The sequence below is a fragment of the Pseudoliparis swirei genome, chromosome 20 (genome assembly GCF_029220125.1).
Source record: "Pseudoliparis swirei isolate HS2019 ecotype Mariana Trench chromosome 20, NWPU_hadal_v1, whole genome shotgun sequence".
Taxonomy (NCBI): domain Eukaryota; kingdom Metazoa; phylum Chordata; class Actinopteri; order Perciformes; family Liparidae; genus Pseudoliparis; species Pseudoliparis swirei.
In genome coordinates, this window is record NC_079407.1 from 9,033,155 (window position 1) to 9,061,137 (window position 27,983).

At 39.5% G+C, this 27,983-nt stretch overlaps 2 protein-coding genes across 3 annotated transcripts in view; both read left to right on the forward strand.

The window, feature by feature from the left end:
* Positions 1 to 2,929: 2,929 nt before the first annotated feature.
* On the forward strand, positions 2,930 to 7,741 carry mrps23 (mitochondrial ribosomal protein S23). The gene is made up of 5 exons (XM_056442038.1): positions 2,930 to 3,035; positions 4,424 to 4,603; positions 5,077 to 5,154; positions 5,309 to 5,432; positions 6,373 to 7,741. The coding sequence occupies exons 1-5, from the start codon at positions 2,992 to 2,994 to the stop codon at positions 6,481 to 6,483; spliced, it is 537 nt and encodes a 178-aa protein (XP_056298013.1). The 5' UTR covers positions 2,930 to 2,991; the 3' UTR covers positions 6,484 to 7,741.
* A 4,381-nt stretch (positions 7,742 to 12,122) lies between these two features.
* LOC130211290 (vascular endothelial zinc finger 1-like) overlaps positions 12,123 to 27,983 on the forward strand; it is a 29,755-nt gene continuing 13,894 nt past the window's right edge. For both annotated transcript variants that reach the window (XM_056442033.1, XM_056442034.1), the window contains exon 1: positions 12,123 to 12,216. In XM_056442033.1, coding sequence (XP_056298008.1) covers positions 12,184 to 12,216 — 33 coding nt within the window. In that variant the 5' untranslated portion in view covers positions 12,123 to 12,183. The remainder of the gene's footprint in view (positions 12,217 to 27,983) is intronic.

Here is a 27,983-nt window from a genome sequence, read left to right on the forward strand (position 1 = left end):
GTTTCACTTTTTTTAGAAGGCTCACTACTTTTAGACATTCTGTCACTGTAGGATTTAGCATTAGTTGAGGACGACTTTTTTTCTGTGGATTAGTTTGCATCTGGTGTAGTAAAACAGCAGGACTGTTGTCTGTGGGATTGAGTCCAGCCCATGCAGATGAACTGTTGATGGTGAGGAAGAAACATGTGAGCCAGCTCAATGCTGCTCATTGCTGTGTTTTAATGGAGTACTAAAAGTTTAGAAATACATTATCTCTAATCTAAACTACTTGTTTGACAGATGGTTTAAATCAATTCAATTCAATTCAGTTTATTTGTATAGCCCAATTTCACAAATTACAAATTTGTCTCGGAGTGCTTTACAATCTGTACACATAGACATTCCTGTCCCATTATCTCACATCGGATCAGGAAAAACTCCCAAATAACCCTTCACGGGGGAAAAAGGGAAGCAACCTTCAGGAGAGCAACAGGATCCCTTTCCAGGATGGAAAGGTGCAATAGATGTAATTTGTACAGAAGGACAGATTTAGAGTTAAAATACATTCAATGAATATGACAGAGTGTATGAATAGTTCGTAGTAGGCATATTCCACGATGGAGACCTCCACGATCCATCAGGCAGATGGAGGTAGAGAGGAGGAGTGGGCGGACTCTCAACAGGGCAGTGGCGTAGTTGGTAGCAGGAATTCCACGATCCAGACCTCGATGAGCCATCAGGCAGATAGGATCTATGCCGTCTCATAGGGTCCGATGACCCTATGAGACGTGAAGTCAAAAGGACTCCGGGGAGAAAGCAGAGTTAGTAATGTGTGATTGAGAAATGAAAATGCATCCATAAGGAGAGAGAAAAGAGGAGATAGGTGCTCAGTGCATCCTAAAAACGTCCCCCAGCATATATAAGCATATAGCAGCATATCCAGGGGCTGGACCAGAGCAAACCTGATTCAGCCCTAAGCTCTGTCAAAGAGGAAAGTCTTATACTCTTAAATGAGGTGACTGTCTGCGGTTTAAAATGCTCTGAAAAAACCCACTGTTTTTTCAAAGCTTTTAAAGAATTTTACACACTAACTATAGTCCTCTTTCTATTTATCCAGTTATATATATTGGTCACTGTGCTTCCAAGCCTTTGGTGCCGGTCCAGATTTCCCCTAGGTCGGGTAGTCGGTAACAACAACGTGAAGTAAACCAGAACTTAGAGAAAACAGAAGAGAGGACACCGTTTTATCCAGAGTAAGGTTTGACCACACAGGATTAACTAAAACATTGTTTCACCTTGTTATCAGATAATTGCTCTTAATGTAAAATTACAAAATATATCCTCATAAACATTCATATAAGAACAGTTAAGACGAGCTCCAGCAGTAAAAAAAAAGAAAATGTGAAGGTTTTGAAGTGTTTTGGTTATTAAAGCAATCCTTGCTTTATTAACCTGATCCTTGATCTAGTAATCAAATTTATCTCATATTACACTCTGATACTTTCGCCACTACTTACTCTGACTTAAGAGCTAGAGTAAGTAGTGAATAATTAAGTATATATATATATGTACACACACATATGTATATTATATATATAATATATATATACATACATATATAAAACATCAATGACAATCCATAAATTAATAAATAAAACATTGATATATCTCCATCTGCCTGATGGATCATGGAGGTCTGGATCGTGGAATATGCCTACCAACTATTCATACACTGTCATATTCATTGTGTTGTTGTTACTGTGTTTTAATTTGTGTATAATGATTCCTTCTGTACACATGGCATCTATTGCACCTGTACATCTTGGAGAGGGATCCTCCTCTGTTGCTCTCCTGAAGGTTTCTTCCCTTTTTTCCCCTGTGAAAGGGTTGTTTGGGAGTTTTTCCTGATCCGATGTGAGGTTCTGGGACAGGGATGTCTTTATGTACAGATTGTAAAGCACTCTGAGACAAATTTGTAATTCTTAAAAATTGGGCTATCCAAATAAACTGAATTGAATTGAATATACAAGTCAATTTTTTCTGTAGCCTACAGAAAGTATATGAATAATGCAACGAAATAAGTATTGAATGGATATAAATGAAATGATTATGTACAGCATGTACATTATATCCAAACACCATGTAGAAATTATAATAACATTGACAGATATCTTCTTCTTTTTAAGTGCCAGTACAATCATAACACAGATTAGTAACAGTGGTTTTCTTTTTGGTGGTACCGTGTAATTGAGTGTATGACCCGTGTTATCAGGTTATCTGTCTGTCCATCAAAATCACGTTTGGTGGGGAAGAAACACAGTTCAATTAAGTTTATTTTGTGTAGCCCAAAATCTGAAATTTGCCTCAGAGGGCTTTACAATCTGTACATATATGACATTTTCGGTCCCGGGACCTCACATCGATATAGGAAAAACTCCCTAAAAAATACTTTAACGGTGAGAAAAAACAAAAGAAGGACAAGATAACGTAGTTACAACATATTCAATTCATATGACCGAAATTATTCCTATAATGAGAGTAGGCATGATTAAAAAAAAGTACAACAGTAGTGTCCGATCCAGTGTGTGAAGGGTCTGCACTGATGTTTCCAGTGTGTTGCTGAATGGAGATCACTGGAGGGCCGGCAGGTTTTCTCCTTCTCAGAAGAGCTACAGACACGGTATTCGGACAGTCACAGTGAAAGCCTGCTGAACCTGACCGAGAACAAATTCAAGATTTGGGGAGCTTTCCTTTAATTGTCCGCTACGACAGGCTTTTAGAATTTATTATTGATTTGTATGTATAATTTTACAAAAAGTTAATACGACATGTTTTCTTTAGAAATAGACACAGTCTGAACTGGAACACATTTCTGACCTGAAGGAGGCAGAAATGTGCCGCAAAGCATCTGGTCTGCCGGAAATCCTTTAAAAAAGAAGAAGGCGCTCTCACCGGATGTGGCTGATATGTAAGCACAAGACTCGTTCATGAGCTGTGGATGATACAATAGCAATGGCTGGCAGCAGACTGGAGAGGTTCGGGACTGTATTCACTCGGTAAGAGAGCAGCGTGTGTTAGCAAAACAGCTAACACACGCTATTAGCCACGTCCTTTACATGTTATAAGCCTATTATAGTATTAAAATGTGTTGTTTAGCACAGATTGCCGTCACGTGTTGGTTAGTGGGAATAGATCATGCTGTTGAATAACTGAAAATAGCTGAGAAACTGTTTTTCAGAAATCGGTTAACCGTTCACCTTATCAAATACGCTGTCCCGCAGCAGTAGTGACATCGTTAGCTGAGCCTCATGTCTACGCACGTTAACGATTCTCTGGCTTGAAGAAATGACGTGTGCGTACTCTGGACAGCCAAAAATGCATTTCGCACCAGCGAACTGCGGTCAACTCAGCCCACACTGAATGTGTTGTGCACCTTTATACTGATGTTCACGGTAAACACATTCAAACGACCCAGATCGGGAACGCGCAAGGGTTTAAACATATTTAGCGGAAAGATCCACGTGAAACAACATCCGTTTGTCAAAATAAGATGTCGACAAATCGTACACTAGCATTTAAAAGTACAAACTGAACTGATGTTGTGTCTTAATAGATCAATATATACCATATATGTAACATTTGACTAAAGTAATGCTACAATTAAAACTGTTTTACTGTACCAAAGAAGAGTTTTTCAAATATCACATGCATTCAAATAACTGATAAACCTGATGCATGCAAGTGCTGCTACATTTAATATACTTTTGACCAAAAAAAGCAATATGATGCTAACTTACCTCCATGTTCGCCTCACCGTAACCGCACGTTATCGCCAAGAGCAAGTCAAACCAATAGAAACTCCTCACTACATTCAAACTCAACTAAATTTTCGTTTTGAGAGTGCAATTATTACAGAAGAGGAATTATAAAATAGTATCTCAGAATTATGAGACTTTTCACTTTTGACCAAATTGTTTGCAATTGTGTGTGTGTGTGTGTGTGTATATATATATATATATATACACACAAATATCTAAAAATTACATTCTGTGAGTCAACAAAAGTACTATTTTGAAAATGTCCAGTTTCAGTTATTTATTTTCTCCTTCAACATTGTTCCAACATCAGAAAGGGGTGTTCTTGCTCCAAAACTGACTAATGAGTTCAACAGATCAATCAAAAAGGACTGAGGAGCTCAGCATCAGAACGCGTTCAGTTCTGGCTGCTGAGATGATTATGATACAGAGTATGTGACGCTTATTATTGCTCATTCTAAGAATTCTGAAACACAAGAGGTCAACATCATACTGTAAAACAGCTTTATACATGCATTTGAGTTTAAGCCAGCAATATTATTAATCTGTGTAAGTCTCTGCTTTACAATAATTATATATATTTCTGTTAAAGGTAATTTTAATTAATTGTGTGATGACACTATGAACAGGGTTCGAGATCTGATGCGAACTGGGGTCATAAAGCCGTCGGAGAAACCCATCTGGTATGATGTATTTGAGGCTTTTCCACCCAAGAAGGCCCCCCTCTATGTGAAGCCACATACTAGACCCTACACCAAGAAACAGGATGCTGTACCGGAGATCTTCTACAGAGAGGATGAAGTTAGAGCGTAAGTTGAGTGCTCTCAGTAGTGACTAAATGTGCTGCCATGTCTCACATGCTCTCTGCTGCCATGTCTCACATGCTCTCTGTAAATGATGTGTTGCTATCTGTCCATGGTATTCAATTTAGTGGAACATTACCTCTTTACCACAGCTGTCTCTACATTATGGTGTGGTTGTTTGTATGATGTTTTGTTAGGAATCAGCTACTTCATGTGTCGTTCACCAGAACACTCAGGAGGCCTGTTGTTAGCCTGAATAAATTAGTGTTTGTGCGCACACACTGCAGTGTGTTCGCTGGTTCGCTCCTAGCCTTTCATTCTTACTTCATTAGTTTTATCACTATATATTTATTGATTTTATAATAATTCATTCATTAAATAGCATCTCACTTACCCCATACGCAAGTGAGCATCCTTATTGTTGAGCCCTCTAGGATGTCTTCGCTGGCCCTACTCACCCAAAGGTGTCTGCTTTTCAGGAAGTTCTATGTGCAGTATGGGACTGGTCCTCGGCCTTTAGATCTGTCCAGGACAAAATCTGTTTCGACGTGTCAGAGGTATGTTTTCCTCTCCTAGTTAAAAAATATATATATATATTGATTTGTCAGTGATTTATGGAGAGCTATGACATGAATGCATACATTGTTAAAAAGTCAAATCAAAGACATTATTTCCATGACTGTTACAAAATGTTTCACTTCGCTCCTGCAGGTTTGTAGACAAGTACACAGAATTGAGGGGCCACAATGTGCTGGAGGAGTCTGCTCTGTTTGAGGAGACGGGGAAGGCGTTGCTCACCGAGGGCATCATGCTAAGGCGGAGAGGAGTACTTCCTGTAAGAGTCTTAGGATATAATTACATACGTTCATGTTGAAAACCGTGTATTTAAAACCAAAATGCATTTCAACACGGTTTTAGAAATGATTCCCTTCCATACTTGCAGGCATGAAAACAAATATCACATGACTATATAATACTGAATAATACACTAGTCACGTAGACTGGGCATGGGTGTTGGTGTAAACAGGAAATAGGTTGGTTGCTTCGTTAGAGAAAATACAACAGTATAATAGTAGTCTTCAATAATAAAAGCTAGTGCTTGATACTTAAGATCTTACTCTAAAAACTCGGATACATTGAGTGGAAATTTGTATACGTTTGTTACAAAGCGACAGGTCTTGCTCTATCTCTGACACAATGATCAAATTTACTTTCAAATGAATACTTACAAATCGAAGTTTATTTGATTATTGGTCAACACATCTCACTCGTTTCCTCTGTTTCCTTGTTGTCTGCTGTCAAACCCATAGCTCTACTGGTGGCTGAAGTTGTACTAGAGAGCATTCATGTTTTGGTTCCTTTACAATTTCTTTGTTAACTTAAAAATAGTTAGGTCAAACAAAATACGCATTAAAAAGAAAATCCCCTACTTCGTGTCCATCGTCCCCAGTGACTTCAAATGTCCGCTCAGTCGCGTTTCTGAACTCTTAATTAGCTTCCCAGGGAGTAGTGTGGATTAAGCATAGATGGATGGATATAAAATGGACAAATTGATTTGTAGACTTTAATAGTGACGGGCTGATATTTGTAATTGTGGTGTAAGATCTCAGAAAAATCAATCTCATATTTACTTGAAAAGGAAAACATAATGTTGTGTAAAGTAGAAGCTATAGACAGTTCAACTGTCTTGAGATCTGCAGGTTAGATGCCCTGTCTCAGCTCAAAATATATAGAACGTTGTGGCGATAAAACACAGTACTGCTTTTGTCCTGCAGGTGTCAGCAGAGTCCAGGGATCCAGTGCTTGAGCTGAAGCTGATGGACATGTTGGCAGAGCAGCAGTCCGTCGGTGATGACAGTGAGGAGAGGAGAGAAACCTCGACATAGACCTCAGCTGCTCAAGGCCTGCTTGATGAGCTGCAGATCCTCTGAAGACACTGTCATTTTCTCACTGCGCTGTGTGCTTTCTTGATACCAGCTTTCCTCACTTATATATATATATATGTATATTCCACATAAATTTGCAAACAATTCAGTCAAAAGTAAAAAGAGTCTCAGAATTTTGACTTACTATCTCATAATTATGACATACTTTCTTATTATCCCTCTGCTGTTACGCCCCGCCCTCAGAAAAAAAACCCTGTGTATATATACATACATATGTATGTATACACGCACTAAGTGCGCGTGTGTGTGTATATGTGTATATATATATATATAATGTGTGTGTGTTGATTGCCATATAGAACTTGGAGTTTGAATATTTGTGTTGGTGGATCTGTATGTATAATTCATAATCAGAAATTCAATCAATTGAAGCAGTGAAAAATTGTTTTTTGTGATTCTCGCTAATCTTCTGATGAGTCTGCCTAAAAATGTTTTCAATATTTTGGAGCCATTTGGCCTCATTCATTGTTATGACAAGCTCAATGTTTTGAGTGGTCATAACAATTAATTGTTTTCAATCTAGGGCTGTACTGCAGCCACATATACTGACGATATCACTTTACCTGAAACAGTAACTTCTTGTGCTGAAGTTCCTGTACTTCGATGAATTTCGGATCAGGCTGGTATGGTTAACTCCCCATGTCCAGGACACTGCTACACTCACTTCCTTGACGGTAACTGACTGTTCCCTAAAGAGCAAAGAAAACTTTGCCTAGTGAATGTTTTAACGTCATAATAATTCACTTAAAACAGGTAGACAATGTTTACATTGTCAGCCATGATAATACACCTCGACACAGAATCAATGTAAGACCTCATCTGAAGCCCCGCTGGTCCAGCTGCTGCTTCGTCAACCCGATTTCCTGAATGCATTTCAAAATATTCCAGTTTTGCACTGTGTGGGTAGTATGTTTCAATCTTCTGGGCGACGAACATAGTAGAGATATTAATACATTGATAATATCTAATAGAGAGGTACTAACTAAAGGTAATACTTTGAAGGACTGGTACATGACCTGTTAGTAAAGACACATTGAAAATATCTAGTTGAGAGGTGGTAACTAATGGTAAAACCTCTTGAAGCAGCCTCATCCGGATCGGGTCTAAGAGTCCGGTAGAAGGTTTAGAAGTAGAAACCGTTTGGTAAAGGATGATGGGAGAAAAGACATCTAAATAAATATCAGGGTTTACAGCTGTTTCTAAGGCTACTTTATTTGTGTATAGATCAGTACTGGTTGAGGGAAGGAGATTATAAATGTTGCCTCTAATAGGTAGAATCTTATCATTGATGAAGTTCATGAATCTATTACGACAGGTCTATAAATACACAGGTCCACAGAGCTGTGACTCTCAGCCTGGCTACAGTGCTAAAGATGGGGTTTTGATGAGTAATATCCCCATGTTTATGGTTCATAAATACATAACCACAAGTTACCAGGTTCGATACCAGTCCTCTGCACAGTTCGCATATCGAAGTGTCCTTTAGCAAGACACTGAACTCCCAGTTGCTCCCCGGGCGTTTCAAAGCAGCCCACTGCTCCTAGAATGCTTAGGATCAGTGTTTCCCCCACCATTCTACCAGGGTGGCGACCCACCCCCCTGTAATTTTCTCTATAGCGCCAGATTACAGCAGAAGTAATTTAAGGTCCCTTTTCTTAAAGAGCACGTCTTTGTTCTTTTATTAAACAAACTAAACAGCCGTCTGTTATTGATCGTATCCACACAACAGCATGTTATTTCTGTACGTGTCGCGTTAACACTTCTCGGCTCTCCGTCTCGCGCGCCGGAGAGCTCCGATGCCGCCGTGCGCGCAGACATGTGCGTGCACACAGGTGAGCACACTCCCACAAGCCGGCAGAGAGCATTGAATATGTCGCGTGAAAAACAAACCTCTATATCTGCATTTTTTAAACGCTCCCAAGGTGGAGAAGATGGAACAAGTCGCTCACCCTAACCCAACAAGGAGCCTGCTGGCTGCCATTGCCCTCACAGTCCCAGTCAGCAGTGTAAACTGTGAGAGGGACTTCTCCTGCATGAACAGAGTAATATAGACTTTTCACAATGGGATTTGCTGTGTAAGCTATCACTATTTTAAGATATCAGCTTTCACTTTTAAAGCCGAACAATTTATGTATTTGCAGGTCAAGATAAACATCCGCAACAGGCTGCAAGGAGACCATCTTGCTGCCTGCCTGTGGATTTCAATTAATGGGCCAGATGTTTCTGACTTTCCTTATCAAGAGGCTCTTCTTTGAAAAGCCCCGAAAAATCCACTGCATTGACAACGTGCACCCTTTGTGGTGGTCATGAAAAGAAATGAACAACAACATGTTTCATGAAGCTGTAAACCTAGGGGAAACACTGAGATAATTACAAATAAATGTGCTCTTATTCTGAGCCACTATGGGTGGAATCAAATATGTTCCTTATCTGTATTTAAAGAATGCTGATTGGGACATGGTTGTCATATGTGTACAGATTGTAAAGTCCTCTGAGGCAAATTTGTGATAATGGGCTATACAAAATAAACTGAATATGAAAGACAACCAGTAGTCAATGTGCAAGCTGCCAATTGAATGATTTAAGCTCATCTAATGGGTTCATATATTTGTAAATCTGAAAGAGTCAATACCTCACCAGCCACAAACCTCACCCAACGTCACTGCCGAATATCAGTGTATGAATGGGTGAATGATGATGATGAAGTAATTTTTAAGCGCTTTAAGTAGTTACACTGGTGAGCAAGCTCCTTGTCGCTTTGACCGATAGCCTTCTTCTACTTTGAATCAAACTTGTAGCGCTTTTCTAGCCTTACGACCACTTAAAGCACTTTAACACTACATGACATCATTCACCTAGTCACACCCATTAACACAGTTAACATTCATACGCTGCACTGTAGGCACAGCTACGGGAGCAATTTTGGTCTTGTGTCTTGCCCAAGGATACAGCAAGATGGGCTAGCGTAGATCCTCTGATCGAAAGTAGTCCACTGAACCATAGTCGCCCACCCAAACCCTAGAAGATAGTAGAGCTCAGCCAGGTTAATGGTGATCTTCCAATCTCACAATACCACTAATATGTCTGGTTATGTTGCAATTTCATCAGCCAACATTACATGGCCCAGATATTTCAACTGTCTGTAAGAAATGTAATTTCGAACTTTTGACCTTGAGCCCCTCAGTCATAATTGTGAGATACTAAGCCATAATTATAATAATATAAATCATAATTATGAAGAACTAAGTCATAATAAACTACAGAGAGAGAGACACATAAATCAAATGGCTTGTGGATGAGGGGGTCCTAGAGCAACCCCGCATTTTTCTATTTACGCTCTCCTCAGCGCCAGAGCATGTCTTGCAGCATTACACATTACGAGTGTCCGCGCAGTATGTAACGATTTCTCATCATCCCGACAGCACAAGGGAGGGCAACACACAGGATTTTGCTGTTCACGGTTTTTATTATATATATTTTGTGCTGGTTGGGTTTCTGCTTCCCGAACGCTCCGATTCTCTGCTCCGGCAGCATCTGCTCCCTGCCTTCCAATTCCTGAGTCACTACTGTTTTTATCGGGAAGAGACAAACACAGATTGACCCCAGCTCCATCCCTTCTGCAGCTGAGCCTAACCACACCGCCCCCCCCTCCCCCCATCCGATTTAGGCCAAGGAGCTATCTGGCCTAACCTACTCCCCCCACCCCCCACCCCCCATGACAGCAGGAGAAGAAGTCGGCCACAACCATCAGCATCCACGGCCTATGTAACGCTATAGAGTAATCCGGGCGTTGATATCTTTCAGCAGTCTTGTCTACTTCAGGGCGCACCTGCCCACTACCCAAGTGGTACCCCAGATACCGTACCTCCCTCCGTCCAACTGCACACCTCCCCAGGTTGGCGGGGAGCCCCGCCTGCCTCAGGGAGTCCAGCACCGCGCCCATCCGCTGCACATGCTCCATCCAGGTGGTGCTGTGGATGATTACATCATCCAAGTAGGCATCCTTGTGGACTCAGCACCGGGTTCATGATGCGTTGGAAGGTGGCACCGAACAACCCAAAGGGAAGTGGTAAATTGCTACAAACCAAACGGAGTGGAGAAGATATTTTGCTTAGACTTTGACAACAGAGGAATCTGCCAGTAGCCCTTGGTTGAATCCAGGGTCGTAAAGAAATGCAGTCGGTCCAGGAGCTCATCGACCTGGGCATTGGGTAAGCATCGAAATGTGACACATCATTCACCCTGCGATAGTCCATGTAGAACCATATAGACCCATTCTTCTTGACAACAAGAACATAGGGGCTACACCCGACATTGTTAGACTCTATTATTCCCATATCCAGCATGGCAGCCAATTCCCTTTGAACCACTTTTCTCTTGTGTTCAGGTAACCTGCAGGGTGATGACCACAACTTTACGCCCAGAGGAGTCTCAATCTGTTGCTTGATGAGGTTTGTTTGTCCTGGCAGGAGAGAGAACACGTCAGCAAACTGCTCTTGCAACTATTCTCTGGGTCCCGGAAAGATGGTCTTCAAAGGAGCGAGGCCGGATTAGAAAATGTTGCCGACATGACATTCCTTGAATGGACCTTGGCTCTTAAGTAAGGTGCAAGGAGAGCTGGAAATAGCTAGGATTTAAGTTCAAAGGGTCTGTTTAGTGGACTAATAACTAGAATAAGATCTATATTGACCTATATTTTATGTACACAGTAGTTGTTAACTTGTACCAACAACCACTTCAATACTCCCATAAAATAAACTCTAAGGACCACTTGCTTTAAATGCAGATTATATATGTATTGCAGGATTGTGAACAGGGGCACAGCAATAGCTTAAGGATCTACTTCATGTCATAACATTTACCAATTGATCAGAACATACTTACTGAGCCGAGACTGGGTGAAAGTCCTTTTTTGTGGAATAAATCCTTTGAGGAGTTATAGACAAAAGTAGTCAAGAAAATAATCTGCAGATTAATTGATATTGCAAATAATTGTTCATTCCAGCAAAAAAGGTGTTGCTATAATAAATACACATGAATTAAAGACAATTAGTTTAAGAAATATTCAAGCTTAACATAATAACATAAACATTATCACATATTAACATTATCTTTCATAAGCAAATATGACAGCAAAAGCCTTCTTACCTATATACCTGTTACTAGAGTCTAGGGAGTGCCCTCTGTTTACTCTTGTTTGAAGGAGAATCCTGTATTTATTGGTGTTTTAAAAACATTAGTTTTTCTTAAGACAAAATGTAGTTTTATTGATACTCCTATATTATTGTCCATAACACTATTATCGTGAGCTTACAATTTATTCATTTTTAATTCATTATTTTATGAGGCGATATAATGTATGTTTAATGTATAAAGAACGCTTACGTCAGTCATTAAATGCATCTGCATCTAAAGAGAATTGCGTGTTAATCGTGGAACAGTATTTGTCTCTAATGAAAGGGATTTGTAATGGAATTGAAAATATTTGAAAATGCTTTGATCGTAAAATCCAGACGTCCAAAAAAAGTCCAGAGGAATTGGTTCAGTCCTGGGGGGTACAGGAAGTTGTAGCTGCCATGTTAAGCTGCTTTGTTGTAATTCCCTTGTAGGTTTCCTGCAGAATTTAGCCTAAGTGTTGCAATGGAACCGAGCTGGAGTACGTTTTTATTCCAAGTAAGTAGTACGATACAACAATAGTCTGAGAAACTGCATATGCGTTTTCGAAATGCTGTAAATGTGGTTGCCAGATATTTTAATTTAACTTTTAAAAATACATTAGTTAGCCAAGCAAAACAAAGGCACCAGCGTTAGCCTGTTAGCTAGCTTCGATATGAGTGTTGCTGGAGCAAACTGCTAACTACCTTACCCAAGACCTCCGACTGCATCAGGTTTACGGAGAATCCCCACGGCCTCTGTGGTTTCGATTGAATGTCCTGCACTCTCGATCACAGCACAGTGCGATGTTAGTCTTTATTCACTCAAACTCAACGTGAAGCTAATTTCAGCTGTTGATGCGCGCGCGTTAGCAAGTTAGCTAGTAGGTCGAGCTACTGGTGTTGCATTTCGGCTTGCTAAGCTAATTTGCTCACTCTGGCACTTTTCTTGTTTGCATTACAGCATACGGCACTTCAACGATATTGACTTATTGTAAGTCCTAAATGTCATTATGAAGATGAAGTCGGGTAGCTGCAGAGGTTTTAATGGCGTTAACGTTCCACCATAATACCACAACCGCCTGTTAACTATAAATTGGCTAACGCTAACACTGAATTGGAGGGTTCCTAGCACGCGGAGAGTAGCCACTATAAACCACACCAAAACTACACACTTTTGTTATAACCCAAACAAGAAGGCAAATGTCGTTTCTGTTTAAGTTGCCGTTGACCCGACACGTTTTTACGCCATCCACCATTTGAACTTAAACGTTTATTATGGCCTTTTGTTTTTAACATTGTAAAGGATGTGCAACATGTCTTTAGAACTTTTCAAAATCACGGGAAGTCACTAATTTGTTTGACACGCATCCTGACGTTAACTTGGAGATTACACTCATAGCTTCGCATAACGATTGCTGTGCAAATAATGACACGCTGTGTAAAGTATGAAAGGAGCGGAAGCTTTATGAAAATATAGAGCTGCTAAGTAGTTAACGTCAGATACCAAACTAGGTGGCCTTTACTCGACCTCCTAAACGTATTTGGCAAGTAAGTCAGTTTTTAATTTGTATTTGTGTTAATGCAGTTGTGTTTTACAGTAACGTAAGCTGTTCTGCATATTGACAATATAATACAACGTATGCTATATATTGCATATACGAGGCGTTGGTGCGATTCAAGAGTCACATTTCAAATTGTCTTTACGACCACATCATTTGATATAGTGATAACAGCATGTGGCAGTTGTGTTGCAGTTCTTTGGAAGTCATTCACATCTCAGTGGTAATAATTGTGTCCCGGTGTTAAAGCTGTTAGATCAGAGTTCTAGCATGTTTTACAATGTGTCATTGTTTCATTGGGAAACTGGCCTATTAGTATTGACATATGAGAAATAACAGGCTGATGTCTTTTTGTATAGTTATATTCCTTTTTTTGTTTGCTGAAGTAATAATTAGTTGTAAGGTAAATGTCAGTATGGGAAGATTGAAATGAGCTCCTTTATTTTGAGTGAACAGTGAATATTTTGCGATGTAGAAATACCAAAATGTTATACCCTTTTAAGACATATGTTGTCTTAACCTTAATAATTTGTCACTATTGTTACAACTATCATGTTCGTTATTCTTAAATGCTGATGGCTTGTGTGACCTTTTTTACACTGACAGCAAGACTCAGTCAACAGAAATGTTATTAACCTGGTTTCTTCTAAGTATTCCCTTAACCTAGAGAGTTTATTGATCCACTGGCCTATACAAAAATAGGACTGTTCATATGGATTATAAACCATTCCCCCTTTCCAAAAAATATTATTCCAGTAACATTCTGAAATGTATAAACATACCTGCAAACTTGTCACTTTTCGGTGAAATTCACCGTTTTGAAATCAAAATAGGTCATTCACGTGAATCGTGTAGATCCGAAGAGTTTTTGTTTTGGGGTAGGGGGGGTCAACTGGCCCGCTGCCGTTGAGATTGCAGTGAGACGTGGAGGAAATGTGGTGTGGTGCCCTTCGCAATGAAACATTTTTGACGGGACGTGTCGAGTCTTGGCCAATCAGGGTTAAGATGTTGACAGCGTTTGGGGGGTTAGCGTTAGCTTTAATGTCGGCCCGCTACATCGACTGATGTCATGTTGCACGGTGTATTGATACTATGAAGATACCAGGGTTTTTCCTGCATAGAGAACATTTGGGCGCGCGCCTACGCCGTTTTCCCGAGCGCCTATGACAAATCCCGAGCGCCTAAGGCAAAAAAAAGTCTGCGATGGAAGAAAAAAAAAAAAAACTGTTCATCACGTGCATGTCAGCGAATATGTTCTCAATAGTATGTTTCAAGTCGGCTACAGCCGAACCCTCGTTCTGTTTTGATCAATAGTAATCGAGTTAATAAGCGTGCATGTCTTCTTGTCTGATCAATACGCAACTGTGAGGTGCGCGAATGGACAGAGCGGCCAGCTGCTGATGACTCACTCAACAGCCCGACCTGCACGAATACACCTGGACTATTGTCAATAGGGATGCACCGATCTGATCGGCGTCGATCCATATCGGCTGATATTCCCATTCTCGGTTTTGATCGGCGTTCTCAAAATGGCCGATCAGATGACATAATATCTGCGAGAACTATCAGAGACGTTTCAATCGCCGCGCACCGCAACGGAGTAAATGCGCCCGGCGAGGACCGCAGAGTGAGAGGACCACGAGGGGATCCTCACGCACCGAGCGGCGTCCCCGTCCCCCGAGTTGAATCTCTGGGTCAACTCAGCCGACTCTCACATGTCTGAGCCCCTACAGACTGATGCTCACGGTAAACGCATTCGATCGGGAGCACGCGAGGGTTTTGATAACGTTAGCGGAAGGATTTATGTGACAACATCCGGTTTTGCAAAGTTAGCGGAAAGAACCACGTGAAACAACATCCGTTTTTCAAAATAAGATGTCGACAAATCATACACTAGCATATAAAAGTAAACAATGAACTGATTTTGTATCTTTAGAAATCGTTTCTGAGATTTAGCTTAAATTATGCTCACATTAAAACATTTTTACTGTACCAAGGAAGAGTTGATAAAAATAAGTCAGACTTTTGTATGTTAAACAAAGTCCTGTAAATGGATTTCCCCAAGAGTTCCAGGAAATGAATAATGCAGATGTGTACCATACATATCTGAAATCCCCTACAATAGCAATCAAACAATTTTAATGTATCAATTAGGAAATTTTTCAAAGTAAAAGTCCTAAATGTTTAAAGAAATCTGTAATTTCTTTCATGTTTGAGGTGCTTTATATATGTATTTCCTCATAGTCCTAGGCAATAATGCTACACAATAAATAGAATGCTTCAATCAACACCGTGATCGGTATTATCGGATCGGCAGATACTGATTTCAGTGATCGGCACCAAAAAACCTGATCGGTACATCTCTAATTGTCAATCTATTAGCCTATCTATTTCAGCAAAATGATTTCCTCAAGCATTGCCTCCATTATTTATGGGGAAAAAAGCAAAAAAAATACATAGATGCCTGCTAATTACGGTGATATAGCAATAGAGACAGTGCGCGCGTACAATTTTTTTTTGGGGAGCACCGAAGACCCATTTTGACCCAGGAAAAACCCTGGATACCCGTACATTAAAAACGATATGATTTTTAGTATCGATACTTCATTAAGAGAGCGCGGGCGCGATCAGAGCGCACACGCTGCTCCGTGTCATGTTGTGTCACAGCGAGTGAAGTGGCGGAGCTTTTGAGACTTAAAGTCTTCGGCATAAATAAAAAAAAGATGCCAGAAGTGAAATGTTTCAGTACTTTGTCTCCAATGCAGAAAGTCAGTAAAGTTATGTAACTCTACAGCTGCTCATCCTGATGAACTCTGGTCAGATACAGATAAAAGGCCACATAGTGTATAACCAATGCTATGATGGCAACATGTAGTTTCATTAATATCTTGCTGTAGGCTAATACTAATATTACTGCCATTTGTTAAGTGTTGAAAAAGTTAGTAAAAAGTGAACCATACAGATGTTTTATTTATTATTATTATAGATAAATATACCAGTCTCGTATTTATGGTATCATATTGTTTTTATGGTATTGTATTGAATTCTGGTATGGGGTATCTTGATGTCTATGGCAGGTATTGTATTTAAGTTATAATGTTAGTATTGTGACAAACGGATAGAGACAGAACAGACTCAAGGAAAAGTCAGCGCTGATTGGCTTTCGCAACGCAGCGTTCTGTCTGTCCTCTCCCTCCGCTCCGCTATTGTTTCTCCTGCGCCGGTCTGCGCTCAACTGTACTTTTTTTATACTCCGCGACTTATTGAGTGCTGTAATAATCGCGCGACACAACGAATCCATAATGAAATTCGTTGGCAACTATTTTAATAATCGATTTTTATCGATTTTATCGATTCGTTGTCACCTTTTTCACCCCTCATGAGTTTGCAGGTATGTAAAAAGAACATGTGATTTGCACTTCAGACTGTTAAGTCTCAGTTGCCGTGTTATTTGTGATACTTGTAGAACAACGCTAACAATATGTGTAGGCTACTACTTTGCTCCACTGCTAAAGAGATGCGGCTGGTAGTGGTTACGGTTTTGCATTGGGACTGTTTGGTTTAACAGCAGACACGGCCATAGTACATAGAGTTGGTGTTTAAGAGACAAGGAGACTAGTAGGCGATTTATTTCTTTAAGGTCCACTTGGTTCTCCTCATGTGATGAAGTATCAAACGAGGCAGCACTTTACATTACATTACATGTCATTTAGCAGACGCTTTTATCCATCCAAAGCACAATAATATTTTTTCAACCCAGAGTACAAACTAAGAACAACAAGAATACAGGAAGTAACATTTCCTCAACATAGTCGACTACAAAAACCACAAGTAAAAGTGCTATAGTGCTAACTGAAGTGCTAATCTGTGTTTTAATCCAGATATAGTCGGAAAAGGTGTGTTTTCAGTCCCTCGAGAGAATGTAGACTTTCTGCTGTCCTGATGTCAGTGGGGAGCTCGTTCCACCACTGAGGAGCCAGGACAGCAAACAGTCTGGATTTGTTATTGTTCTCTACGCATTGTAATGATTTTGGCGGTTTGAAGGGATTGGAGTTCCTGTCATGCTGCAGTACTCTCTCTGAGTAAGGCCCAGTTTATATCATAACTCCTGCCATATTTATCAGATTATTCCTGTTTTGTGCCCTTATTATATACATAACAAACATATTTGGCAGCACAATAATAGCTAAGCAATAAACAAATCCCATAAAGCAAGAAACCTGAAGCAAATTTAGTTTAATAATAAGTATCGTCATCTGAGATTTGTAAGGAGACAATTGAAAGGCAGTGCACTATTGCAGTGTAATATGTAATTATATCAAATGAGACTCCGTCATGGTAAAATCATCCCCCCTTTCAGTGGGTAAAAAACAAAACAATGACTAGTTTACTATTTCTTGTTAATTGCCATTTCTCTAACTCTTTTTCAGTACTTTTTATTTTTTATCTTAGAGGCAACCTCACCCTTCGAAACAGATTTGTATCAAAATTGTCAGAGCAGCGTGATAGAACAGCAGGCTGCTCTTGCTTAAAAAGAGAGAGCATTTGGCTATTTTTTACTTGCCTACACATATGGTAGGAGAAATGCAAATGGCAGTAAGGATTGTAGTCAAGGTGCTGCTCCAGTGTGGTGGATATAAAAGCCAGTTGACACCCTGTGACCGCCCCCAGCTCTCAACCATGCTAAAACGCATAGCATGGCCGCCTGCACTAAAGATAGGATCCCCCTCCCCCTTTCTCCTCCTCCTCCAAAAGTGCACCAGTGCTTGGATGTTTGTCATTCATAAAACAGTGGGGGGAAAAACAGCACTCGGGATTCTGGCTTCCTCAGACCACAACCCCCTTACTGGCGGACCGTTGGGATGCTTGGCTGAACCTGAAAAGCCATGGGTCAGGTCTTTAACCCTGCTCAATGGTGATTACAGAGAAGAACAAGGTTGTCTCAATCACCACATCTCTGGGTTAACCTGTTGTGAAGTTGGTAGTTACAATGTGAATTTCTGCTTTCTCCCTGGCCAAAATATTCATGCAAGCCCCCACCTTCTGTTCGTCCTATCGAATTGGGGATATGCCATGACCAATTGGACAATGCCTGCCAGCAGCTGCAGACTTAAGATGTCCTCCCTACACTTGTATTGTGTACTGCTCCTGGTTACATTGCTTTATTTGATTGTTAAATAATGTATTGTCTTCAACATTTTTGTTATTTTGTCATTTCAAACTTTCAGATGCACAATTTTCTAATTGTATGTATCCTTCTGCAGAACACCTGCTCCACCATCCTTCACCAAACCCATTTAGTTGCGATTTGGAGGTAATTGCACATGTTGAAGCACTCTGAATCCAATGCTGAACGTAGGGCTGCAACTAACGATTATTTTAATAATCGATTAGTCCGTAGATTTTTTTAGATAAATCGATGAATCGGATAAAAAAACATTAATTTCCAACCCTTTATTAAGAAACAGAACTTACAGTATTTTACTCACGTGAGTTTACTTGCCCGACTATTTATGGTATATTGCCGTCTGAGGGGGCGTAGCTTATCTCTGTTGCTTTGTTCTGTGGAAACGGTTGTCAATTCTGCCATCCCTCATGGAAGAATTAACCACTATTTCTAATTTCTACTTGTTGTGGACATCCCACAAACGTTGGAACATCAAATTGTTTCTGGGTTTATAACATCGGCGCTTCTAGCATAGAATAGCATTGCAGCAGCCAGTTAGATTCACCAACGGCACAACGTTAGTGATGACGAGTGGACCATCTAAACACTGATTGCATTTCTCCTATCATATGTGTATGCATTATGTTATGGTGTTTCCTCTACCTCCGCTCTGCTTTTATTTTTGTTGCTATGCTCTGCGCTCAACTTTTTTTCATACTCAAACATCTCTGAGACTTATTGGGTGGCGTAATAATCACGTAACACAACGACTCGTTAATAAAAAAAATTGCCAACTTTTTTAATAATCGATTTTTATGAACTTTATGAATTCGTTGTTGCAGCACTAGCTAAACGGCTTCCTAGGTTAAGAGTTAAACTAGGTTACTGTTGCATAATTATTCCAGTTATTCAATTAATGTGGTGACTTACTGGTGTAATAAGTACACCTGTCGGCATTGGCCGATAAAATTGTTCTGATCTTTCTTGCCCAAATAATTTAGATTCCCAATATTATCAAACTAATCATCAAATTATGTTTAAAACTCAAAATACTAGTAAAACAAAATTGAAATCCTTATACCGTACATTTGATTTTGAAACGCATCATTTTATTCCACCACAGATCTTTTTGTAATAGAGTTTTTTGTAAAAAAAACATACCAAACATCATAAAGCCTGCATAAATAAAGGGTAAATAAAATAAAAAAATTGTGAGCTTGTTTTATCTTTTCGGATAATTTTGTATTAAAAAAATCAGGCTATTTTTTTCCCTTTTGAGTGCTTTTAATCCTTTATCGTCCCATTCAATGAGATTTGATCTCTGACAAACCATAACTCTGATACTTCCATCTATCCCATTTCCGATTATATATATATATTGGCATTTCCTAACTGTGTATCCCCTTCCCTGAGAATGCATGCACTATCCATTAGCAGTGGTGTATAGTAACGAAGTAGAAATAATAATAAAAATTTGTGACTGTACCAAGTCATTTTTTGGATATCTGTACTTTAGTATTTATATTTTGGTTCACTTTCACTTATACCTCACTACATTTTGCGAAGAAAACTGATACTTTTACTCTGATAAATTTCCCCGAAAACTTTCGTTACTCGCTACAAAATCAAACACATCTTTTTAAATTAATCATGAGACCAATGTCGGGGACTGTGGTGGAACACAGACTGGCCGTATCAAGCCTGCAAAAAAAATAGCGGAGGGAGAGGACAGAATGCTGCGTTGTGAGAGCCAATCAGCGCTGAGCTGCTCCGCTGTTGATGAATCTAACTGGCTGCTGCTGCTCTCGTGGCGCTGGATGCGGAAGTCATTCACGTCGTCGGAGGGACATTCACAGAGCTGTGTGCGCCTACGGTTGATGTTATCGGGGCTCTTAAGTGTCACGCATTGAGAGTGACAGTCACTCATTTCGGTCTTTAGTCACGCACTCCTGCCACACATCGTATTTCTCACGCTGAAAAACAAATCTAGGCTATTTAATGTACCGCAGTGCGCAAACATGACCTGGCCGCGCTGCCCTCACCATGGAGGAATCAAGCACATCTCCCGAATCCCCTGGAGGTCTGCTGTGAGGTGCCACTTATCAGCCATTCAAAAAAAAAGAAATGGGCTACACAATAGCCAATCAGAAAAAAACGTATCTGTTGTATCTGGGTAAGATTTAATCCAGCAATCAATGAAAATAAAGCATCCTGGAATTGCGCGAGACTGATATAACACATTTGCATTACTTTTCCAAACATTTTGAGATTTTATTTTTTCAATTACTTTTCTACGCCTGGAAATAGCCATTTAAAAATGCCATGACTTTTCCAGGTTTTCCATGACCGTACGAACCCTGTTTTGAATAAAGGGTTGACAATTACAGTTTTTTTATCCGATTAATCTAAAAAATAATCAACAGATTAATCGATTATCAAATTAATCGTTAGTTGCAGCCCTAATTGCCATTCAATTCATGTTACTCAAGTCGGTGTGATGGCTGGGACTGAACACTGTCTGTGAACTTGTAGTTGGGCTCATAAGCACAGACAGCCAGTCTGAGGCAGCCTGTGAGCTGTCTGTCAGTAATCCGGCTCCTGGACTTTGATTTGGTGATTTTCTCAACTCCACTGACGAGTTTTTCGGCCCAAATTTGGTATTCATGAAAGTGTTCTCTGGGATTCGTTCTGAACTCAGATCGTTGGTGATTACGTTCACATCAACTCTACAGACATTTCAAGTAAACCAGATTGCTCCATCAGACAAGAAAAAGAGCTCAATGTTGAGCAACAGCAGAGAAGCCGAACTCACGGAGTTAGGACCTGGCAAGTCGCCAAGGATCTCGGCTGTCGCACATGCGTAACCTGTTAATGCCGTAACGTAAACATTTAAATTATGGTACAGGCATTTCAACAATAATTTATTGATGCCTTAGTTTTATGTCTGTGTACTTTGAACTTGTGTAATATGTAAAGTTATCAATAAAGGTAGGGCGCATTTCCCCCTGCGCCCTACCTGTAGGACCACTGTGTACTACGTTCCCCTCTTTCGGGGAGCACAGCTGAGAACACCGTAAGAGAACCCGTTTTCAGGCGTTCATGAATCAGGCGGAGATCTTTTCTGACGTCGATCTTCCGCAGTCAGGAAGGAAACATTTCAGAAGACACCTAAACATTTTTTCGAGAATGACGAACAATGTGATCGCGATCGACGGGTTGGCGACCACTGCTCTAGTGGGGCGCAAAGGCATTACAGGTGGGGTGTGAGGGGAAATGCAGATGTTTTTATTTCAAGACCTTTATTGAGAACATCACATATTACAAAGTGCACAGACATAAACCAGCTCATTAATACATAAAGAGCGAAATGCTTTTACTTTAGTGTAAATGTTTACGTTAACAGGTTACATGCTGGGCGTACATGTTGGCCAGGATTCGGCTTTTCTGCTGATGCCCTTTAAAATAAAAGCTCTACATTGAGCATTGAGAGTAGCAGTATCAACCTGCAACCCCGTTTTTAAAAAGAGGTGTAGTGGAAAGCTCACTGGAGCATATAATAATGATCAAACGTGATGACTCGCATATCTGCACTCGTTTTGTTTTACAATGGTTGCACATTATTGTTTTGAAAAGATAGGCAGTAAAACTCTTTATTGCCAAATATTTTAACTTGTTTTGTTATTCACAGGTTACACTTACTTGTTATCTTGAAAATATATTCAGTGCAAAACAGGTTAATTGCAGCCAATAGAAGCTATTTTTTGCCAATTATTAGTTATTTTTTGCACAGATATTTGTGTTCTAATAAAGTGATTGAACAAATATTTTGTCGGATGGAGCAATCTGGTGTAATTGAAAGTGATTGCAAAATATTAGGAGTCAGAAAAAGTTGTTATTTCAATACAAATTCAGCATGGACCATTTGGTTACAATTTTATTGGGGCGGTGGGGCGTGAACATCTTTCTTCCTCCGAAGTGGGGCGCGACAGAAAAAGTTTGAGAACCACTGCATAATTATAAACGCACTGTTACAACTCCTTCATATTGCTTTTCTGAGAATTATGATGGGAAGTCGATAGTAGATGCAAAAGTATACATATGTAAAGTATATAATGTTGCTCCTGGATGGATCACAGCCAACCAAATCAGCACTTAAAAGAATAAACTTAATAATTCTCAACATTTGGACCCTTTGCTTTTTTATTAACAGCATTTACTTGTACTTTTACTTTCAATACATAAATACATTTAATATCAGAAAATTATTTTTGATTCGTAAGTACAATAAATATCAGATACCTTTTTTCAAGTAGTATTCTCATAGGTGACTTTTACTTTTACTGGTGTTATTTTTACAGGAAGGTATCTTTACTTTTGTGTACTTTATACAACACTGACCATTATGGATTGACTTTAAGCCTTTTCTTTGGAATAGTGGCTGAGATGTTTTAGTCGATAGTCAACATTACTTGTTTGAAATACAAAAGTAGGCCTATTTAAAAATTAATGCAATCAATAGAGATGTGGACAAATGTTATAGCTAGTGCAGTGTCGTTGTAGTGTTGCTTTGTGTCGTTTTTCTTGAGAAACGCTCATACAAACAGCTCCCTTTGGTCCTAAGCAATATACCTGCCATGACATGCAGAGGTGCGTCACACACCCAAGTCGTGAATGCTCACGGTCAGAACACAAAAAAGGTAACAAGGTAGACAAACCAGCTTGATGTTATCTTGGAAAATTATGTTTTGACAAGAAAACTGAATGAATCAAGTTGTTTGAAGCAGATTTTCTCACAAGGTTAATTGTTAATCAAAGTAAATATGCAATAATTTTGTTCTTATTAATTTGAATTGGTTGACGGTTTGCACTGACTACAGGACAGTTTAAATAATTGTTTGCGGTGTGTGACAAAAGTGTGATTCCCTGGTGTCAATTATAGTTCTCAGAAAAGAAAATAGAATCTGCAAAAATTGGAATTGGCAGATCAGGATTTCGAAAAATCTGTAAATTTCTTTGTACTGTAAATAAAAGCAGGACGTTTCATGCAAGAAAGTAACAACTTGGAGTCATAATTTTTCGACAGTTTATCTAAATACTGCCTATTTGGCCCTGCCGTTGCTGAAGCATACTTAGTGTTTATACTTGCCCTCCGAGTGTGCACTGAGGCATTTACGCGCAATGCACTGTTTATTGAAGTATTCTCTGAAAGTCGGGTGTGCCTTCAAACTAAATAAAGTTCAGTTTAACCCATAGACTAGGTCAGGGGTGCTCAATACGTCGATCGTGATCGATCGCGGCGACCTGCCAGTCGATCGCGGCGTAGTATGGTAGATCGCATGACATTAAAAAAAATGTGGCCGCCCCCCTGTCACTTTCTCTTTAGCGCCACATTACAGCAGAAGCATGTCATTTCTGTCTCGACGTGTCGCGTTAACAGTCGTCTCGCGCGCCGCAGAGCTCCGACGCCAGTTTGCGCGCATCGGGACGGAGCAAAGAAAAAGTCACTAGCACCCCCCCCCCCACCCCCCCACATTATACACATTATAAGTAGCTCGCATGCTGAAAAAGTGTGAGCACCCCTGTTCTAGGTGTAACTGGAAAACCAAGACGATGAGGGATTATAATTACGAATCGATAAAAATCGATTATTAAAACAGTTGGCAACAAATTTCATTATCAATTCGTTGTGTCGTGCGATTATTTCGCCACTCAATAAGTCGTTGAAATGTTTGAGTTTAAAAAAGTTGAGCGGAGGTAGAGGAAAGACCATAATGCCACATTGCGAAAACCAATCGGCATTGAGACGGTGGAATGTCCACAAAAAGTATAACGTAGAAATAGTGATTAATTATTCCGTGGTAGATGGCCGAAATAATAACCATTTCCATGGAGCAAAACAATAGTGATAAGCCACACCCCCTCACCGATGTGCGTGATGCAATTAAACCACAAATAGTCTTTTGAGTCATGGTGCTACAGCACTTAAACGTTGTTATTTATCGGTTCTGTTTTTGAAAAAAGCAGGGTTCATACAGTCATGGAAAACCTGGAGAAGTCATGGAATTTAAAAATAGTTATATCCAGGCCTGGAAAAGTCCTTGAAAATTCCAAAGGTTTTGGAAAAGTCATGGTTCATTTTTGCAGTGTGATTAAAAGAATCAACATTTATGTAAATATTTTTTCTTTTAATCAAACTGTTGTCTCTCAACATGCGTTTATCAGTGAACTATTCGTAAGTCATGTGATTCACAATGTTATATGCGCAAGACCTTTCACAGGTGCAGGACCACATGCTGGCCATGATTACGTAATTTTCGCCCGCATGCCTTGCGCCGGCTTGACTACCTTGAGTATAAACAAAGCTTAAGTGAACCTATAATGTGAATAGTCTGCTTTTAAAATTCTACTTTATTGTTCATTTGTATGTATGCAGTAGATTCAATGGTGGCACAACTCCGTTTGTGTTTGTTGACTACAGGGAAGTGATGTAAAGTTTGTTCTAACATCACTGATTCCTTTCATAATTTAGCACCGGGGTTTTGGTAGCCATCCCTTTTAACCATGAATGCATTTCTAGTGATCAGATCCAAGAAAGAATGAATGACAATCTCCTGAATGGGGTGTGTGCTTGTTCATTCAAACTTTATTGATATACATTGTATCGCATTTCCACCTGGCACCAAATTGGACTTCCTTGGTCCCAAGCAATACACTCACTTAGTGTGAAGTAGATCAGATGAGCAGTTCTGAAAAGATATAAATAAGACACAGAAATAGATAGATTCCTTACTTTAAATATAGCGTGCAATAGGGCTGGACGATATGGTCAAAATCATCGCTACGGTTTCATAACCGTAATAATCAAAGAAGCTTTATTGTTGGTGTCCTGGTACCTGCATTGTTGTCCTTGTCTTATCATGATCATTTTACATTGTGAACAAAACATCTGAGTTGAAATCGGCAGGAGGAAAGCTAGTAATGCTGGCAGCTAACAGCTGCTGTAATAAAGTAAGGAGTTCCATTTAGTTACCTTGTTCAAGCGCCCTTCAGTTAAAATTAGAACTTTTGAAATCACGATTGGTGTCAAGAGGGAATATCCCAGTTTCATGGTATTTACAGCTATCAACCAGAATAATTATACTATGCCTATAGCTAATTAATAAAACATCTGTAGTGATTTAATTATAATTATAATGATTAGGAAATGAGATTGTATTTTAATTTTAATTAATAATAATTTTAATTCATCTTAACTTTATTTTACATAATTACTTTTGAAAACATGATAATGTTGTAATTTACTTTCCAGCGAATGGAGCATGAACACACCACAATGTTTGTTTACCTCCTACAACAGCTGTTGCTGTCCATGTTGCTAAAGTTACAAGCTCTCCTGCTGATTTCCACCTAGATTTGTTGCTCACAATGTAACATTATCAGACTGGCGGCTAGAAAGCCGCAATGACAATCTCCAGATGGCATATTTTTACTTAATATTATGCAATCGATCCACGGCTCACGTGACTACCATGTCAATTTATATGAAAAATGCTCCCACTGCCAAATAAAGTCACTTTAATAAGGCTGGAGTGTTAGTTCCCTCTGCAATGTTTATAACAACTCTTTAGGTGAGTGCACGAGACACACACACACACACACACACACACACACACACACACACACTTCTCAATGCAGGAACTAGGAACCATAGATCTCGCAGCTTAATTCTTATGGTTATAAAACCAGGATTTATATATCCGCAGTTATTACAAAAACGTTAATCCCGTCATCCTTAATTGAGGTATTAATAGGTTCAATAATATATTATTGATACTTGGCATTTATGTATCAATGCAATATTGCCTCTAATAACCACATGTATCATGATATACAGTAGCATGCTTCTGGTAATTCAATAGTTAATGAAATAACTTCATGGTAAAGCCTATTTCTGTATACTAATGTCTGATATGAAAAAAAATGATAAATGAAATGTACAGAGTATTTTATTAAGAACTTTAGTGCAAAATGAACTTGATAAATGCATTTTACAGGACAGTTAGCTAAAATCAAGGCCCATTGGTCTGAATAAACTTCATGCAAGTCCTACATAACCTACTGGTTATTATATAATTGTGTTGGTTATAATAACACAATAGCTTCAGAGGGCTTTACAATCTGTAAACATAAGACATCCATATATAGTACAACAGAGGCACTGTATAAACATGTGGCCACAAACGCTGTTAACGCGTTGCTATCCTGACTCCTGTGCACTCCAAATATGCTTGTAGTGGGGACTGATATGTGGCAAACTAGTCACAAGATGATTTTCTGGCCCGTGTATGACTTCCTTACGAGTTGTCTTTGATTTGGTTGGGCCGAGTCTCACAACATGCATGCTTCTCGAATCCAAAAAGCGGTTTCCTCCAGCTTTTCTGCGCACTAGCTCCCACATGCAAAGAACGTAAAGAATCGTCCAAATGTTCTAAATATAGCTGACATCACGATCAAAACACAATTGACATATTTATTTCATTTGATGATGTATCATCATATTGCACTTTCAAAACTCATTAAAATTGTCTTGATTAGACTTTCCATCGATAGACAAAAGTCTGGTTGTTTTCTCAGATGCATGGCATGAGTAGTTTTAATGTACGCTTCGAGTTAGTGTGAGGAAGTTAAATGGGTCATAATTCCCTCTTAAATATCTATTTTTGTATTCCTGTGAACACATGTGTTTGCCATTATTACAGTGACTTTTGCCAAGTTTATTTTGTCCTGTCACGGTTTCATAATGAAAAAAATATATTTCTACACTCACACAACAGATAGACTGGTATGGCTCTCCCCATTTCATTACAGTGGTGGACATCCCCCGGCTCCAGTTTAGCTGGAAAATTAAATTGGCTTCTCTCCGGTTGCATCAGCTTTAGCACCCTCTCTCCCTGCTGAGAGTGATCGGAGTTCTGGGTACTTGGTGGGAATGTTAACCGGGGACAACCAGACCCGTCTTAAAACATGTAGCCTATCTCATTTACAGTGCTTTGTGAGTCAAACTTCTTTGCTGTGTCATCGTCATTCAGAATCATACACTTGGAATCATACAACCAATGTGTTTATAGAATATACACTTTTATTAATCCCCAAGGGGAAATTAGTTCTCTGCATTTAACCCATCCTTAGTTATTAAGGAGCAGTGGGCTGCGGTGAAGCGCCCGGGAAGCAACTGGGGGTTCAGTGCCTTGCTCAAGGACACTTCGACTTGCAACTAATGGGGAGAGCGGGGATCGAACCCACAACCCTGCGGTTGCAGGACGGCCCTCTTACCCCACTGAGCTATGATTACAATAGTTACGAGAGCTCAGGGTACAAATACAAAAAAGTGAAAGTTCTGCATTTAAAATGTAGCTTAAGTAAAAGTAAAAATTATTGGCATCAAAATGTTCACCAATATTAAAATGTACTCATTATATAGATGCCCATTTCAAATAATAAACTCATGGTAGGTCACTGATGTATTAATTTTAATGACTTTAATGTTGCACCTGGTAA

Coding starts and splice junctions, on each gene's coding strand:
- mrps23 (XM_056442038.1), top strand. CDS start 2,992: ATGGCTGGCAGCAGACTGGAGAGGTTCGGGACTGTATTCACTCG. Junction 3,036..4,423: donor TTCGGGACTGTATTCACTCG/GTAAGAGAGCAG, acceptor CACTATGAACAG/GGTTCGAGATCTGATGCGAA. Junction 5,155..5,308: donor TCTGTTTCGACGTGTCAGAG/GTATGTTTTCCT, acceptor TCGCTCCTGCAG/GTTTGTAGACAAGTACACAG.